The sequence below is a fragment of the Bidens hawaiensis genome, unplaced genomic scaffold (genome assembly GCF_021521415.1).
Source record: "Bidens hawaiensis isolate Kalapana, Puna unplaced genomic scaffold, B.hawaiensis_p1.1 tig00016756_1, whole genome shotgun sequence".
In the NCBI taxonomy this organism is placed as follows: domain Eukaryota; kingdom Viridiplantae; phylum Streptophyta; class Magnoliopsida; order Asterales; family Asteraceae; genus Bidens; species Bidens hawaiensis.
Window position 1 is genome coordinate 546,507 of NW_027492540.1, and position 19,421 is coordinate 565,927.

The window sequence follows — 19,421 nt, forward strand, 5'->3', positions numbered from 1 at the left end:
CCCCTAGACCCCGCTGCCAGGGGCGCTACCCCCGGACCCCCGTTCGTTGTGGGTACTAGTTAAGACTAGAAAGATGATATGAGTAGTGATAGTTAATTGATACGTATACTTGTTATACAGTCAGCCGTGCACAACTGAAGAAAGGGATTACGATTAACGGTGAACGTAACCGCATTCAGGTGAGTTTCTAGCCCCACTTCTGTGTTATGTTTTCGGGGCTGTGTGCATACTCGATATGTTTATTAATACACTTATCCTAAGTGATAAGTGTATGCCTTATATGAATGATGTGAAATGTATGAATGATTGCTTGTCAGTACGTGAACGATCTTCGGATATTGCACGTACTGTCAGGTTGTAGTGTTACGTATAAGGTAAGTATAATGTATTTGCTCATATGTATGAATGCGACAAAGTTAATAAATAAAGGAAAGGCATGGTTGTATGGTAACGAAGAGGGACCAGACCCTAATAATATATGTGATGTTAGGGACCAGACCCTTTTAATATCTGTGATGTTAGGGACCAGACCCTTATAATATCTGTGATGTTAGGGACCAGACCCTTATAATATCTGTGAGGTTATAGGGCGAAAGGCTCTTTAAAACGTATGATTATGTATGTAAAGAAAGTATGAAAGTAAGAATGAAACTATATGCACTTATGTGTGTATCAAAGAAAGTTAAGAGGTTAAGTATGAAATGTAAGAAGGTATTGTATGATTATGTGATTAACTAGAACTCACTCAGCGTAGCTGACTTTTAGTATGCACGCATGTGAGTAGGATGAGGCAGCTCGCTTGAGGAGACACGTGGCACCGAATAAGAGGCTGGCATCGGAAGACTCAAGACGTTTAAGTTTAATGTTTCGTTTATTTTGAAAGACAAAATGATGTTTTAAGACAAGACGTGTTTTGTTATGAAATGTTTTATGAAAGCTTTTATATTCCGCGAATGTTTTAATTAACTCTGATATTTAGAACTGCGTTTATGAGTAAATCCAACACGAAAGTAGGGCTACCGGTAACGGGGCCTTACAACATTTGAGCTTGAAAATTTTAGGCCTTAAAAAGTTGGCAAAAAAAAATAAATTTAGGTATAAATAATTTTGTTAATTGTAAAATAATAGACTATCATACATTTGATCGAAAATATTGGAGTTAAATATTTATTAAATTCTAATAAATGACTTAATATAAAATATAAAAAAACAAATGTTTAGGAATTCGGTTTAGTTTGGGTTTTTCGGTTTTTTTACATACAAAACCAAAACCGAACTGTGAGTGCGGTTTTTACAAAAAACATTAAACAAACCGTCATTTTTTGTTTGGTTTGGATTATTAGGTTTCGGATCGTGTTTTTTTTTTGTTTCTTGCACACCCCTAATTAATACTAGAGATGGAGTCAATCTTCTAATATTCAATGAAGAGGGTAACTACAAAAATGTTATATATGAAGAAATTTTTAGAGATTAATGAAAATTTACCATCTAATTTTCTTTTCTTTTTTTATTTTATGAAAATTTTATTTTATTTAACGTTGTAATACATATCCATATTCATTCATCTAATACCAAATTAGTATAAGTATTTCACGTTGTGTTATTCTTTTGTTAATATAGTTTATCCGACCCGTGTATACACGGGTATTTAACCTAGTTATTATATATAACAAATAGAAAGTTTGGTGCCGCAAGTGCTTTATTGGGCCACTTAGCGGCACCGAACTGGTTCACAAGGTTAGTTTTTGTTTCTTTAGTACAGTTATCGTAACGAATGTATGAAAACTGAACGGACGACAATTTTTTTTGTGTTTTTTCTGTTTTAGTTTCGGGATCGACAACGATTGCCGTTTGCCAATGCTCGTGTTTTACCGATCGACGTACCCTATTGGTCCACCTCAACTTTTAAACTTTTTGTTTTATACTTGGTTTTAATTTCGGTACAATAACACATGTTACCGAAACCGATCAAATTCGCATCGAATTACTGTCTCAATGCTTGGGCCGACAACACTTGGGTCTTACCACGGTCCAAGGTTTACTAACCTGCCCGGCACAACGCGCCGGGTAAATAACTAGTTTAAAACAATCAAGCCGTAGTAGAACTAATAACCTTATTTATTTTTATTGAGAAACACAAACACAATACAATACATTTTTTAGAAATACTCAAACCTATCCATCTAAGTATTTTGTAATACTTGATGCCATTTTAGCAAACCAAAAACACAACATATTTAAAGTTCTTTAATATAAAAAAGGGCGACTTAGCGGTCAACTGTTGTTCACAACTGATGTGAAAACAGATGTTTGACTCTTCTTATATCACCTCTTCTTTCACACTAATAACACCCAAAACCATATAAATAAATATTACTCAATATGCAACCATTTTAATTGTAGTTCACCAAAGATCTATATGTTGCACCAGGCGTCCATCCACTAGGAATCACATTTTTAGCCACGAGAACTTGCTCGGAATATTGCGATATCAGTCGTAACGAAAATGGCGGGTGTAGCTCCCTCCCGGGATCCACTTTCCAAACCGCACCCCACGATTGCACCATTTTCAACCATTTGCCACTGTTTTGTTCTTTCAAACTCACCCCAGCTAAGTCCCCGTCCCCTTCTTCGAACTCGATAACCACTGCAAAGTAGTTAGGGTTCGAACCCTGGTCTACGTGGAACACTAGGTTTGTGTGTGAATAATCACATTTGACCCTATAGAACAACATTAAATAAATGCTGGTAAATTTTCATAGTGAACATTATTATTAAAAACTATCAATGGTTTTTAAAAGGGTAGTAAAGTAATAATTACCGCGCAAATCGGATTTGTAAAATTCCCGCGTCACGTAAATGTTTTTCTTGGCCTGGTTTTGCCATGGCACCGAACGCCGTCCCGCTAAGATCAAAATGTGCATGATCCGAGGCGCATGGACCTCCCGGGCAAAAATCGGTGATGACAACCCGAGCTGGCTTGCGCGAGCATGATGGGTGTCTAGTGCATTTCACCTACGATGATATGATACAACTAAAGCAAGTAAATAAACACGTTTCAAGTGATAATAAAAATATATTAAAAAAATTGTAAAGTGTGGGGTCCACTAGGGTACCTCATAACAAGCCCCACATTCTTTTCCTGCGTTGTAAAGCGATGGACCTATTCCTGTTACCATGGAAGAAAATGGTGCTTGTGACACTGAATTTCCATACCCACATGAACCTCCTGCATTGTTGTTACAAAATTAATCTTGCATTAAAATTTTATTAAGGGTACATATGAAAAGTAAGATTTTTTTTTATCTAAATTACGACGTCGAATTCCTTGATATTAAATTCATGTTTATTGTGCGGTATGCTTACCATCACTTCCAGCACCATCGGGACTGCCATACCAGGTGGCGACAGCCGAGGACCAGTGGGTGGCGACAGTCGTTAAGTTGAAGTGATTTGGTCTTATCGCGAATGATAATGTGAAAAAGGATAGAAGACAAAAGAAGAGAAGAAGAGAAGAATTGGTAGCCATTGTTACTTGTTGCTATGCCACAAGTGTACCTAATTCTTCTTGCTTGTTTTAGGGGTTCAAAAGTACGGTTTTTATAGAGGATTTTATGAGCATTGTTGCTTTCAAGTCCACGTTTGCCATGTTCAATTTGTCATGTTTGGGTCATATTATTTAAATTGGCGTAACTGTTTTTTTAACTTTATAAATAAAGTTGCCACTAGAAAGAACATGAGCAACTAGTCATTTTTTTGTTTTTTCTTGAGAGAAGGAAAATGAGAAAAATACCATTTATTTCTTGAGCAAACTTGTTTATCCAATTTATTTTTGAAATTTGAAGAAAGAGTACATCCAATCAAATTACAAAATGAGACATACGTCTCAAGGATTATGAAGTTTTGTACAATTGTACATATGACAAAGAAGCTTTGAATTTATGTGTAAATCGGTACGGAATTTTGAAGTTATTGTTGTATCAATGGGTAGGTTTACACCACTAAAGTTACATGAAACTAAATTTTAGATTTTGAATTGCATTTTTTTATTGAGAATTGGTTATAAATAATTATAACTATATCATATTGGTAAATAACAGTTCTAATTTAGCATTAGGCTCGTGACAATCACAACTAAAGATGTATTTTTAGTTGATTTTAAGTCGACACCATCTACTCCAAAGTTGATACTTAACCATTCGCGAGGTGATTATCCAAACTTATCAGTTATAAAAATTTAGAGACCAGATTATCGGTTATAGGTGTGATTTTATTTGTAATACAACCAAATGTACCCCCATCCCTAACAACCATCACAAATGTTTTGAGGTTTTGGGTTAGTCGGTTCAAAAGATGAACAAACCCATTTTCATGCCATCACTAATACAAAAACCTCTATTAACGCCGGTTATAAAAATGTTTTAAAACGGTATGAAGGTCAACCGTTGAATAAGATGTAATCTACCATTCTAAAAAGAACAATTTTCTAAACCCATTGTAATAAGAAGAAACTAGCGTTGTTTATTGAACTTATTGATAACTAGCGTTGTTAAAATGTTGAGGTTTCCTCCATAACTGAATATTGTTGTAAATAAGAAGAAACTAACGTTGTTTATTGATCTTATTAAAAAGTAGTGTTGTTTATTGAAAACTAGTGTTGTATAAAGTTTTACGATTATCTCACTGTTGTAGATAAGAAGAAAAGTAGTGTTGTTTATTGAACTTACTGTAAAGTAGCTTTGTTTATTGAACGCTAGCGTTATTTAAAGTTTTGAGGTTCCTCCCACTATTGAATAATATAATAAATAACGTTGTTTATTGAAAACTAACGTTGTGTAAGATATTGAGGTTCCCTCCCACCTATGCATAGTGTTTTAATTTTCCTCATTTGAAAATTTTCATTAGTTTTATCTTCCCTCTTTAACCTCTAAATATGGCTTTCTCAAATACACTATCTTTTTCAATTTACTCTTCAAATTCCATACGCGTTTATCGAAATTTATTTAAAATGAGGTATACTTCGTTGATTGTATTTATAATACTAGTTAGGGTTTACGACGCTTGATTTTGTTATATTAAAGTTGTAGATCTAAGTTTACTTTATATAAGTTCAGTAAAGATTTGTTTATTCTATGCTTATGTTTACTGATTGGAATATTGCACATGTCTAAGGTCATCGTTATGGTTGATATACATTTATTTATATATGTTTCCCATGATAATTTTATACCGTATTCGATGATTTATGATTCATTTTCTCTTAGAATTGATATATCACTAACTAAATGAAGTTTTGTAGGTCTCTGGTGCGATAAACAATCAAGAAGGAGTTTAAACGAGTTAAAACGAAGAACCAGGACAAATGAGGGTTGAACCGGAATGAACCAGTAGAAGAACCGGACTAGAGGGACTTGGTCGCGTAACGCGACCAGGAGAAGGAACCTCGTCGCGTGACGCGACGGGGATATATTGTGTCGCCACGTAATGCGGCCAAACTCCTTTATCTGGTCGCGTGGCGCGACGAGCACCTTTTTCTGGAAGATTCTGACGTATGGACGGGTTTTTAAAGCCTAAATCACTATTTAAAAATCTTTAACTTAAAACCTAAGGAGAACCTGACACCAGCCGAATTAGAGAGTTTTTGGAGCCATCTTATGAGTCTTGTGGTGATTTTGAAGGCAAGAGAACATCCGGTGAAAAGCTAGACGTTTAAGATCGAAGAATACGGGTTTTATCGCCTTTAATCTTTCTTTCTTCATTGTTTCACCATGTTTTCATTATTATTTGTTTTGTTTGATTTAGACTTTAAGATGCTAGGCTAGACTTCATGTCTACTTAGGTTTGATGAACATGTTTGAGACTTGATTCTTGCTTTGGATAATTGTTTGATTATGGATTTCGTTATTTAATAGTAAAGACTTGGTTTTGTTTTCATGATGCGTATAAGTATTTATTATCTTGATTGATTAGTAACTATTGCTCACATAGATCTTTTATCTTTTGATTGTGTTCTTTAGATTTAGGGTTTATGTTTAAATCATTACTTGGTGTTTTGATTATTGTATTAAATGGGCCCATTAGATCATAGAAGCTTGTTGATAGTTAGTTAGGGTTTTAAATGTTTTGCTAAATTCCAAAAGCTGTAAGGTGAGGAGTTGTTCATGTGTCTTGGTCAATTGCATGCTAGGATAGTAGTGACAATATTCTTGCTTATTGTGTTGATCCATGTTCATGATGTCATGTTAGCTTATCAAGTTATCTAGAGTTTTGTATTTCGTAAGATTGCTTGCTTTAGATACTATTAATTAACCCTAATTGATGACTTTGCGAAAATCAATAATACTAATTGCTTAATAATCTAATAATTGTACTTTGGGATTTCATTTGATTCAGTCAAAGGTCTTTAGGGTTTATTAGATAAATATGTTTAGAAATCAGTTTCCATAATCATGTTATTTGTCCATTGCTTGATGATTGTTGATACATGGGATTTTTACCTAGGTAGTTTCCTTTTCTTATTGGTTTCAATCTTGTGTTTAATTGCTTGTTTCTCGTTTGCTTGTTTATTTACTTTCTTAGTTTAATATTAGTTTAAAATTAGTTTAAAATCCCCCTTTAAAAATTAATAATAAATTGTCGTGTCGTAAATCGAGTCTAATTAGTTATTTAACGTAATTTATAGAGTCCTGTGGGTTCAATATTCCGGACTTACTTAGCTTTAGTACAATTGACCGGTTCACTTGCCGGTGTTTTGTGTAGTTGAGTCTTAGGTCTAGTTTTTATTACTTGTTTAATTTAGTTGATATTTAATTGACTGTTTTTAGCACATCAATGGTGAGCTTGTTGATTGTTTGATGTCTCTGATTTAGTTACGTAGTTACATATCCGTTCCGTGATTAAAGGAAGAAGCTTTTTCTGTAACAATTCACTTTAGGTGTGTATATCGTTCCTTCACTTTTTGAAGTTTTATTCGCTTGGATAATTAATATTAAAGAAAAGAGAGTGGTATATTGTTTTGGGGTTATTTGAGAATGAAAGAAGCATAAAATTAAAGGAAAACATAATGCATACCAAGTTTTTGATAAATAGCTTAAATGAGGATTATATATTGTTACACTATGTAAATGAGATGTTAGTGATCAACATTATTTGTTTTAATATAACTTATAATTCACACTAACTGTTTGATATAATGCTTGAACCAAATCCTAATTTAATAAAGTCGTAATCTCACGTAATCGGCTAAGTGATTCATTTAAAGGTTTCTTTATTTTGATGGATATTCTAATTTTCTTAAGTTTGGTGGAATTGATATGTGTTGTTTTTATTTTTAGATGGACTGAAAATGGACATAGTGTTAGGGATGAACTTTTTTTCCTAAATACCCGTACCCGTACTTTTACCCGTACCTGTACCTTTACGTGTCTATTGGGTACGGTTATGGGTACGCAAATTTACTGATTATAGGTACGGGTACTTTCGGGTATAGGTACGGGTACAAGTACGGGTATTACGGGTAATGGTACCCGTTTAGAATTTGTAGAGACTTTTATTATGTTTCCAACACTTATTTCTTAACTTTCAAGCGATATTTTCAAAACATAATATATAATAGTTGAATAAATTCATTCTCAGTTTATATTGTGTATTCGTATATTTTTATTTCATGTATGTGTATATAATTAAATAACATGTATTAACTGTATCTCTTGTTTTTATATAGAAATTGAGGTACGGGTACTTTTGGGTACAGGTACGGGTATAAGTACGGGTACGGTCCCGATCTCATACCTACATAGTGTTACTAGAAGAAGGGAAGGAAGTAAGGTTTCTTGCTCAAACTGTTGAAGATATACATATGCGATTTTGAAGATTTTAAGGTCGTTATCCTGAAAACATTTTGAACAAATGCAGGGAAGTAGAAATAATATTGTACGCATATTTGGTTAGATTTTATATATAGGTCAAACTAGTTTTGTATAAATGTAAGATGATAAGATGATTTATATATATAAACTGAGGCTTTTGGTTATTACAATGTGTTGGTTACTGGAAATATAAATTTAATTACAAAAAATCAAATGTGTAGAAGCGTTGTTTTTATATAATCAAAGAAGCGTTGCTTTTTAATATAATTTACAACAATCTTACAGTATTTTTTTACTGCAAAGAAGCGTTATTTTTGTATACCATTTTACACTAGTTTTTGAAGCGTTATTTTTGTGTACCATTTTACATCATTTTTAAATGTTGTTTATAGATACCATTTTACACCGGTTTGTAAACCATTTTAAATACATTTTGCAACGCGACGTTTAAAACGGTTTTCAAACCGTTATGTAAACCCCATTTAACCGTTTTAAAATGAACTTTTCTAGACCGATGCTTATAAATATTTACAACAATCAAATCAATAATTTAAAGAGAAGTAAATAACTATTTTATAAAACACAACTCGATTTGAAGTATTAAGGTAAGGGTGGTTTACATTCACTCAAACTATTCATTCAACCAAGGCCTACTTGGCCAAGCTGAACAAACGACCCTGACCACCTTCATAAGTTACTTCGTTAAACATTACTTGCCGCCCTTGCAAGAATTTCATTCTTTGGACTTTCATGACAAAAAGTAAGGATAAATAATATTTTAGTTAAAACGGTCATGCAATTAAAGTATCATATTATATTAAAATGAAATTAAATATCCTCCCATGTTCCTGCCGTTAATGGTGGTTATTGGTCGTTGATTTTAGTCTCAACGTATATGACATTTTGTCCCTTTTATAATCATATCTTTTTGATTATGATATTAATAATTACCTTTTATTGAAAAAAATGTTTTTGATGTGAAATTTGTTTGGATTTCGCGTATACATTCAATTATTTAATTAATAAATCACTGAGAAAGAGATTTCACCCACCGAATCTTTTTTTGCTCACTTCTTTTGAATTAAATATTTATATTTTAAATCTTCATAGATTTATTGTGAGTCGGCAGAAATAATACCCAACCCCTTGCTTTATTAATTAAAAAAAATACTAGTTATAATATGCATTATTTATCAATAATTAAACCAAAATCTATCGACAGAAATGGATTAAATACAAAGTGTAAGAAATGGTGGACCTTGGAGATTAAGTCCAGTCAGTTGGGAATTTTGATGCGTAGATTGTAGAATTACCGGATTTTAAGGGGATTGTTGAATTGGTCACATACATCATGTTTAAAAAATACATAAAATATGATTATTTGGTTTCGTTATATCTAAGCATCTAACTGCTTTAAGCTATAAGTAATAACTATTTTTGATCATTGTGAACAAAAACAAATGGTTGAAAAGTGAATAAAAAAGTATATATCACAATAATACAATTAAAAAAGTAACCAAAATCAAAACGAGGAACAATTGATTGTAAACCAAATCGTTGAAAATCAAACCAAACCAAATCATTATTAACGGTTTGGTTTTAGGGTCCAGGCTTATTGTGTCAAGATGATTAACAACATACTGTAAGAACATAACTAAAAGATGACTGAAATCAAATCGATGAGGAACACGTATAAGAGTTGGGTTGATTCAGATACTATGTAATTGATTTTAAGATAAAAAAAGACAAGTTTAAGTGATTAAGATAGTATTTATTATTTTTTTTACATATTTAGTGTCATATTTTGAATGGTCGAGTCTGCTTTTATATCGGATGGTTTTTAAACCAAACCGTTTATTTAGGTTTGCGGAAAACCAAACCAGCCCGTTTGAAAAAGTGTAAAAAAAATATCGTTCACAGGTGTAAAAAAAATATCCAGAAGGGCAGGCCACACTTAATTTAATATATGGTACCTGAATATTCATTTATCAGTATTTTGATTTATGAAATGGTAGGATTAGTTTTCTATGGTCGTTAGTAATCAATAAACATAGCATATTGTGTGTTTGTGTGAGGGACCTGTAACCAGGCACTAATTGTAATGATTGTTGTGGTTACATACTTACATTAATTCAGTTATGATAGCATGTGTTACATTGGATCATATTATTTGTTTTCTTGTCTTTTCTTTCTGCCTTTTCTTTTTAATTAATGCAGTGAAATGATAACATTATTGATGGAGCATATTGGTTTGCTTTTCCACATCATATAATTTTTGCCCATGGAAGAATTACAACATTCAAACCAGATTATAATGTTATATTAAGGTTTTAACTAAGGTATGATGAACATAATTTAATTTACAAATTATACTTTTATGTAATAATTCAAACCATAAACTTTAAATGTGTTATGTATAAAGAGAAGAAGCAAAGTTTGCATATATTGTTTATTGACCTTGAAAACACACAAAATAGTGTGTAAGAACGAGTCATTTTGGATAGTCTTGAGAATAGAGGGATTCCTAACAGGTTCATAGGTGCTATTAGGGATACGTATGCTAGTTCTAAAACAAGCATTTGATTGCCGGTGGGGGATACAAACTTTTTCCCGCTAGAGGTGAGCCTTCAGCAAGGATTCGTGATGACTCGTTTTTGTTTGCGTTAGTATTAAATGAGTTGTCAAAATCAATCCAGGAGGCACTCTCTTGGTGCATGCTTTTTGCCGATGATATTGTGTTAGTAGCGGAGTGTAAAATGAGGCTGAATGAGACTAGAGGATGGCAAAAAACATTAGAGCACAAATGTTTAAAGATATGCCATTGTAAAACCGAGTACCTTTATTGTAACTTTAGTGGTGTAAGCGTTGCGGGGCCAAATAGTATTGAAGGCGTAGTTGGTCCACATATAATCCGGTTCAAGTATTTATGATTGTTTATCTAGAGTGACAAGGATATTGACAGTCATGTAGTTCATCGTGTTCAGCTGCGAGATTGGTGTAAGTGAAGAGAAGCCTTACGAATGTTGTATGATGATATGGTCTAAAATATACATATTATTATATAAATATCCTACATTTTTCATCTAGATTTAATTTATTATACTCGTTAATGGCTTATATTTAGACTTTATTGGTTTCATGAGACAACAAGCTAGAATTAAATATGTATATTAAAGTTGAAACAGAGAAGTGAAAACATATTACCTAAAGAATTAAAAACTGCCTTATCGTTTATTCTTATTCTTAGTTATATTATATATAATCAGTTTGTTTTCTTTATTTGTAGATATTAAATAATTTAAATGTCAATCCATTTGTATGATTGTTGCTATACGTAATTAATATCAAAACAAAAAGAAAAGATATAACACTAATTATAATGGATAATATTTCATGTCTCACTGTCTCAGGATACAAAATAAACCAAAAGACTATGAGTTTAATAAATAGAGATGGAAGTAGCAAAGAACCATATGAAAAGTTAAAAAAAAGAAGCATGTGAGGCAAAGCATATATGAAAACCGATGCTCAACCAATTAACTGGGCTTTACATGGGTTTTGATAACTAAGACCAGGTGTAGTGGCCAACGTCTTTGTGAAAATGCGGGGGGTACACCGCCCCCTGCGTTATGTTGGTTTTTTTTGTGCGTTGTATCTAAAACGCGGTGAGTGGCACGCAGATCCAAAAAAAAGTCGTTGGTCTTGGAGCCGTTGGCCTTGGAGCCGTTGGGGTTTAAAAAAAATTATATTAATTATATTTATACTATATAAACAAACCAAACTCATATTTTTTAACACATTCCTTCCAATCTATACCAATTTACACAAATATTTATATCTTTTACACTAATATTTCTACCATCATGTTTCCAAACAACAACCAAAATATTCTCGGTTTCGGTCAATATGCCCGTCAAGCCAACCAAAATCCACAACCGAACCAATCTACCGCCCCGACGCCAACCGTACCCGTCCCGCAAATGTATGACCCGCAAATGGCCGCGTACTTTGCACTTCTACAAAACTCTATGCCAAATGCGGTGCCCGGTTTCCAAAACCCAATGACAAACATTTTTGCGGGTTCGGGTTCCCAACCCGCCCTGGAGACCCAACCCGAGGTCGAGTTCGTGCTGGAGACACAACCCGGCCCGGAGACCGTAGGCGGTTCGAGCCAACGCGGACAATCGAAAAAACACGCAAAGAAGCCCGACGGCGAACCTCGGGTTAGAAAGACGGTGATCTAGTGGAGTCCCGACGAGTGTGTACTATGTGCTCGTGCTTGGTACCAGATATCGGAAGATGCCAAATGCGGTAGGTTTTTAAAATGCATATATATTTTTTTAAATTTCTTATAACAAACATTAAACTTGTAACGTTTTTATTTTTTTAGCGAACTATCAAAAAACGGGGGTATTTTGGCACAAAATTATAGAGAGGTTTCACAACCTTGGCGGGGACTCGCGTCGAGAAAAAGATTCGTTACTGTCGAAATGGGGCGACATAAACACCATATGCATGGCTTTCCATACGGTTTTCTCTCGGATGAGTCGAACTAGGAGTAGCGGTGTCTCGGACACGGAAGTCATGGATAACGCGTTGGTTGAGTTTCAACATAAGGTCGGCGGGACCTTCAACTACTTTGGCATTTGGAAAGACCTATTGAGGTTTCACCCAAAATGGGGCTTGGTGTTGGATGCCGAAGCCGAAGCCGACGGTGGCCCGACTAAAAAAAAGTCTAAAACATCGTCTTCGGTTGATCCAGACACGCCCCGTTCCGACGCTCGAAACTTCAACTTAAGCGATAATGACCCCGTGAATACCACCGACATGCCTCGGCCGGGGGGTAGAAGAACCAAAGGCAAAGGAAAGGGGAAAAGGTCCGGTTCGTCGTCGACAACGGGTTCGAATCCCGAATTGGAAAGCCAATTCCAATTAATGAACTCTCGACTCCAAGATTTACACCAACTTGGAACCCAACGAATTCAAGTAAATTTGGACGCCGTCGACCTACTTCGAAGGAATGAGATGGACAAAGACATCGAAATTTTATCAAACGAGCTATCCGAAGACGACCCGATAGTCCAATCTCTAAAAGCCATTCGACGAGCGAAAATTTTAGAAAAATATAAATGAGTTTTAGGTTTATTAGTATTATTTATGTTTTTTTATTTTTAATTTGATGTATTTTTTTTATTTTAGTTTAATGTATTTTTTATTTGGAAGTTTAATGTAATTTTTAATTTTATGTTAATTTATTTAAATGATTTAGTATTTAAAAAAACAAATAAAATTAATAATGACTGGGCGCCACGTGGCGCATAACCCCTAGTAGTGGAGCTTTATGACTACACATGGTCTAATAGTCCAATAAGAGGATTTAGGCTCATAAATTTGAGTGGGGAAGTCGGTGCCATAAGAAGGTCAGATTATATAATGTGAAGGCAATTAATTTTATTAGAGATAGGCTGATTGGGGAAAAGAACCCTACGCAAGGGACGAAAACAAAAAGTCGGACGACCGCTTAATACTATTATTGGAGGTTTTTGAAACGTCACAAGGAAGAGAAAGTTGTTGGTTCGAGCAGAGAACGTTGGAGTTTAACACCTACTCATCCAAACAATATTATTATTCGGTTTGAATTTATTGTTTTCATCATGAATTTATCATTCGAATCTATTTATTTTCTTTTGTTCTTAAGTATGATTGTTGGCTAAACCCTTAGACCGCTTATGCTTATGATATACTTTTGCTGATTTGGATTTTGGTTTGGATTTTATTTACGTTTATGGTTTATGCTTAAGCAAGAAGTTTAATCAATTAGATCTAAGTGTGTTGTTAATCTAAATAACTGTGAGGTGATAGATTATATGATAGGTCTTGGTTGGTTAAGTTTCTAGATTTAGTTCTCTGTAAGAAGTCTGTGTAGGTTTGTTTTATCAGCTTTGTCTATCGAGTCGAGTGAGTTCATTAAACTACCTTTGATTTCCGCGCTGTAAGGTAGAATTTCGTATAAAGGCACTTGTCATAAAATAAATTAGCGATCGTAAGAGAGTTTAATTAAACCGGCCATTTTAATAGCTTATCAGGGTTCCATAGGTGTCTCCTTGAGAAAGGTCGAGGGTCATGTTCAGTTTTCCCTTAAGTGAATAGTTTACGATCTCAGTTCCATAACTTAGCATTTTCCTACAATTTGATAATTGATGCACTAGGGATTCTAGCCTATGTGGTTACTAGTCATTGATTGAATTAAGTCCAAATCCGAAGTTAAATCGTGTCTAGTTTTATTAGTTAGTTTTAATTAGTATAAATTTAGCTTTTTAGTAAAACCCCCCTTTTAAGAATAAATAAAAACTCGTGTCTGTAGTTGAGTCTAATTTAGCTAGTTTACGTAATTAAAAGAGTCTGTGGGTTCGATATCCAGACTTACGTAGCTGTACTAGAGTCGACTGGTTCACTTGCAGTTAGTAGTTTTAGTTCAGTTAAGAGTCTTGAATTATTACTTAATGTCTAGATTAGCATATTTTAGTTAATAAATTATATAACTAATTTTAGCACTTCATCTGACAAAAGGTTTCCTACAACATTAAAAGGAATATTTTATTGGGTACGTGGTAGTTATACCAACTATGTTATATGGAGCTGATTGTTGGGCCATCAAGGTGACTCAATCATGAAAGATAAAGGTAGAAGAGATGAGGATGCTGAGGTGGATGTGTGGACACACAAGAATCGGACGAATAAGAAAATAAGCTTTTTGACATAATGATGTGTTGTAAAACACACTTGTTTTCCGTATATTTTTATCATTTTTTAAGGGCTTAATCGTATAATAAATAATAATTATGGCTTGTTTTAATATGATCTTACAAAGTTTATTATTTAGTGTAGGTGATGAGTTTTAAAAGAGAAAAGGTTCGGTTTTTGAAGATATAGGGGCCTTTATGATCAAGATTAAATACTACAACTCAAGCCCAACCCAAGCCCACAAGTTACAAGCCTTACATGCATATTATATCAAGTTAATTAAAAAAAGAAAAAACCCTAAGCACCTTTAAACTCCCGATCGGACTGTAAGGAACCAAGGAAAAAAAAAACAATAGAATTGGTGTTTTGGTGGTCGGCTGATGTGTGCTTGTTTTTGGGAGACACAAAGTTGATTTATTTGAGTTTGTGGCTATGTTTTGTTCTCACGTGAGCAACAACAAACAACATTTAACAAATTAAATCAAAACCTTAACACCCATTAGAATTTCCGATCGGACAAAAGGTAGCCAAGGAGAAAGGTGTTTTGCAAGCTTGTGGTGTCTAGGAAAGGAAGAAGAAGGTTAAAGACAACTTGGTACAACAGCTAGGGTCATTATACATCAATAATCTCAGCCATATTATTGAGTAATACCTCCATAAACTTTGTGTTTTTGTTCAAGTACCATAACTTGTTTATTTGATCTTTTACTTTGAATTGTTCTTCAAGTAACTTGAAGATTGACTTGTGCTTGATTGAAATTGATTTTTGAATGATTTTAATTATGTTTATATTGAGTCATATGATGTTTACTTTGATATATAGCTGCTGTCCAAAATTAATGCTCGGCTAAATTTGTTAGTTCTACCTAGGTTAGATGATTATTGTTAGGTTTTAGCAAGTAATATGGTTTGTTGATCATCATGGCTTGAATTGTTAATGAAAAGTTTGGTTTAATATTGAATTAGGTTGTGTTTATTGGCTGTGAATTTATTAATTATACTCATTAACCTCTTGCTTTAATTAATTGAATCGGTTTGATTGATTTTTGCTTGTTTAGACTCTTTACTTGGTGTTTAGGGTTTGTTTGCGGGGTGTACAACCGTAGGGTGTACGTGGGTTAGTTAATTGAATATAATCAGCGGGTGAACACCTTCTTAGAGAACGAGAGGTGATAGGAAGTAAAGTCGTCTCATAGCTTTTACTTGTTAGGATTAAGATCGCGCGAGAGCGGGTTTGGTTCTTGTCGGGTTTGGGTTTTTGAGCGATTAGTTGGTCTAGTTTAAGTTAAACTAAATTGTTCCTCTATCCTTGGTTGCGTAGTATTCGTCTCCATTAGGGTAGTGTGTCGGTGAGTCCGAGAGGAGAATCGACATTAGAGCACTTTAAAAGTTCGTTTCCCGGTTTGTTCTTAAAATCAACTAAGTGTAAGTTAGGGTTTTGGTGGTGAGACCGAGAGGTGATCTAGCTTCCTTGAGTGAACCTTAGTTGTGTCATCCATAGGAACCGGTGTCGTGAGTATCTTCAATCCAGTATCTTATTATACCTTCAATATGATTCTTACCTAGGTAGACGTTTTCTCCAACTGCAGTCAAGTTTCCAAGTTTTGTTAAGAATTTAGTTAAGTTAAGTTAAGTCTAGTTAATTAATTTAGTTAAAGTAAGTTAGGTTAAGTAGTTAATTATATTAAAAATCATTTAAATATTCTTAGGTGAGTCTTGGTTAGGGTTAAGTATCATTAACGTTTTCAAGTGTCCTTGTGTTCGATACTCGGACTTCCTTAGTGCTATACTATTAGTGATCGGTACACTTGCCGGTTTTGTGTGGTTTCTTTAGGAGTCTTGTTTAATAAATTTAAAGCTTAGTTGTGAGAACATCATTATACATACATCAAGTTTTTGGCGCCGTTTCCAGGGACACGGTTAGAGGCGTATTGAGAACGAGTCGAGTTAGGACTTACCTTGTTTGCTACTTGTTTTTCTTATTTCCTTTGTTTGTTAGTTTAAAATAGTTTAGCTAATTTAGTCTATTTTGTTTATTTTATTAGTTGTATGCGACGTACTCGATCTCTAGGACCACCAGAAGCCGAAGGATTTCCCGAACCTGAGAGAGAGTTGCGTGAGAGACGTCGTACAAAGCTGTCTTCCAGTTCTTCTTCGTCGTCTGTTGGTAATACATCCTCTTCTCCTATTTTTTTTGAACCCGTCATTAGGGATAAGATCATGGGCGACGCAGCGCCACCGAGGAGGACAGTTGCAGACCGGGCCCGTCCGGTCGACGCTGGCGCGAGATCCAGCATTGCTCCACCAGCCATCGCAGTTCAGACGACTTGGCAGATTCCATTGAACGTTCTGAACACCATTTCCCATTCTGCTCAATTTCACGGGTTGCTCCACGAAAACCTGCATTCTCATCTCACTCGCATCGCACGTATTTGAGACACGTTTCATTTTGCCGGCGTATCCGAAGAAGCCATCAAACTCCGCATCTTTCCGTTCTCACTCGTTGATCAGGCGAGTCTGTGGCTTGAGTCCCTCCCACAGGGAACCATTGCTACTTGGGCCGCCATGCAGACCCAGTTCCTTGAAAAATACGATCCTCCGGCTAAGGCCGCTCGTTTGCGTAACCAGATTCATTCTTTCCAGATGGAGGACATCGAGAGCTTCTACGAGACGTGGGAGAGATTCAAAAATCTACTTGCTTTATGCCCGAACCACGGCCTGCAGGACTGGGCGGTTGTTGAAAAGTTCTATAACGGAGTGACGTACGCGACTCAGAATATGCTTGATACTGCTGCAGGAGGCAACTTATTGACGACAAAGGATACCGATGAGTGCATTGCCTTATTTAATGGTTTAGCCATGAGTGGATACCAGCGACCACCTTCTTAGAGAACCAAAACCATCGACGCCTTATCACGCGGCATACATTCGGTCGACACGACCATTGCGCTTGCGGCACAGGTTGAGGCGTTGGCAAAGATTGTGAAGGACTTGCAGGTGAAGAGTAAGTTGTGCTAGATCTGTAGAGGAGGGCATGATACCGTTCAGTGCCCCGTAGGTTTCCAGGAGGAGGCTGTTGACTTTGTTAATAATCCGAACCGAAATCCAAATTCTTTCAATTCGTATAATTCGGGTTGGAGAGGTAATCAAAATTCCAACTGGAGGAACGGAAATCATTCAGGCTTCCAGCCGCGTCAGTGTCTATTCCAGGATTCCGGTGAGGGAGCGAGTAGTGGGGAGAAGAAGCCCACGTTAAAGGAGATGATGGCACAACAGACTCAGATGCTGTCACAGCTTATGACTCGAGAGGATTCCCGTCACAAAGAGACCCAAGAGAAATTTCGGGAGCACGAGTCATTCATGAGAAATCAGGGGGCGTCAATTCAAAATCTTGAGAGGCAGATGGGAGAGATAGCAAGTCGTCTAAATGAGAGGTTGCCAGGTACCCTTCCGAGTAACACTGAGCAAAATCCGAAGGCATTCGCGAAGGCTGTGATGACAAGGAGCGGTGCAGGGGCACGTAGTGAGCTAAAGAATCAGGAGCTTGAAGTCGATGGAGAGGAGCAGGTGGATGAGGAGATCCAGATGGAGTCTCCACCGGCCAAGGTGCATCAGAGGCGAAGCCCAAGAAGTACAACACAGGCCGAGGACCAGCCATTACCCAGCACACCACCGAGAGTCTACAAACCTAGACTTCCATATCCCGGGAGAGTCCGCAGGGATAGCGACGAGGAGCAGAACTCCAAATTTCTTGATCTTCTGAAGCAACTTCACCTTAACATTCCGTTCCTTGAGGCACTAACTCAAATGCCGAAATATGCAAAGTTCCTTAAGGATATTCTTTTGAATAAGGAGAAGTTAGATGAAGTCTCTTTCAACCCACTGAGTGCTGGTTGCTCTGCATTCTTGCAGAGGATGTTACCAGAAAAGATGTCCGATCCTGGGAGTTTCACGATTCCCTGCATCTTGAGTGATAATACGGTTGTTCATGCGCTAGCAGATCTTGGTGCCAGTATTAATCTCATGCCGTATTCCGTGTATCGCAAGTTGGGTCTAGGAGAGCCGATGCCTACCTGTATGAGTATCCAGCTTGCTGATCATTCTGTGAAATACCCCCGAGGGGTGGTCATGCTAGTTCGTGTCGACAAGTTCATCTTCCCGGTGGACTTTGTCATCTTGGACATGAACGATGATGATAATGTCCCACTTATCTTAGGCCGACCATTCCTTGCCACTGCACAGGCGTTGATCGACGTCTGCGAGGGTGAGTTGATTTTGAGAGTTGGGGATGAGATCGTCACCTTTGACGGTCGACAGTCACTGAAACACCCTAAGTCTGCTGATGACTCCTTATACTTAATCGTTACCATCATGGAACATGTTGGGGAGTTTTTCAGCGAGATCTGCGGAGGATCTGCCTTCGACACCCAGATTCTCGATAGGGAGATTCCTGAGATTGAGATGGTTTCCATGACCAATCAGTCATTGGATGACGACACCGAGTCGCATATCCCTGAATCTGGTGTGTCTGCTGAAATCGTACGAGAAGATTCGATTGACCGACCTTCCGTCGAGAGTTCTCCTTCTTCCTTAGAGCTGAAGGATTTGCCTGCCCATCTTGAGTATGCGTTTTTAGATGAAGAGAGGAAGCTGCCGGTTATCATTGCATCTGCTTTGATGGAGGTCGAGAAGGAGAAGCTGTTGAGGGTGCTACGAGAGCACAAGGAGGCGATTGCATGGAAGATTATCGACATTAAGGGTATCAACCCTTCATTTTGCACTCATAAAATCCTCATGGAGGATAATTTC

General features: G+C 36.1%; 1 protein-coding gene across 1 annotated transcript; it reads right to left on the reverse strand.

The window, feature by feature from the left end:
• Positions 1 to 2,139: 2,139 nt before the first annotated feature.
• On the reverse strand, positions 2,140 to 3,574 carry LOC143552028 (expansin-B15-like). The gene is made up of 4 exons (XM_077042335.1): positions 3,367 to 3,574; positions 3,117 to 3,229; positions 2,822 to 3,015; positions 2,140 to 2,721 (listed from the first exon to the last, which is right to left on the reverse strand). The coding sequence occupies exons 1-4, from the start codon at positions 3,527 to 3,529 to the stop codon at positions 2,394 to 2,396; spliced, it is 798 nt and encodes a 265-aa protein (XP_076898450.1). The 5' UTR covers positions 3,530 to 3,574; the 3' UTR covers positions 2,140 to 2,393.
• Between the last annotated feature and the right edge of the window lie 15,847 nt (positions 3,575 to 19,421).

Bases quoted from the DNA above. Each gene is read 5' to 3' on its own strand.
- LOC143552028 (XM_077042335.1), bottom strand. From the start codon at position 3,529: ATGGCTACCAATTCTTCTCTTCTTCTCTTCTTTTGTCTTCTATCCTTT. The intron at 3,230-3,366 runs GTAAGCATACCG...ACAACAATGCAG, and splicing joins CGATGGTGCTGGAAGTGATG to GAGGTTCATGTGGGTATGGA. The intron at 3,016-3,116 runs GTACCCTAGTGG...ATATCATCGTAG, and splicing joins AATGTGGGGCTTGTTATGAG to GTGAAATGCACTAGACACCC.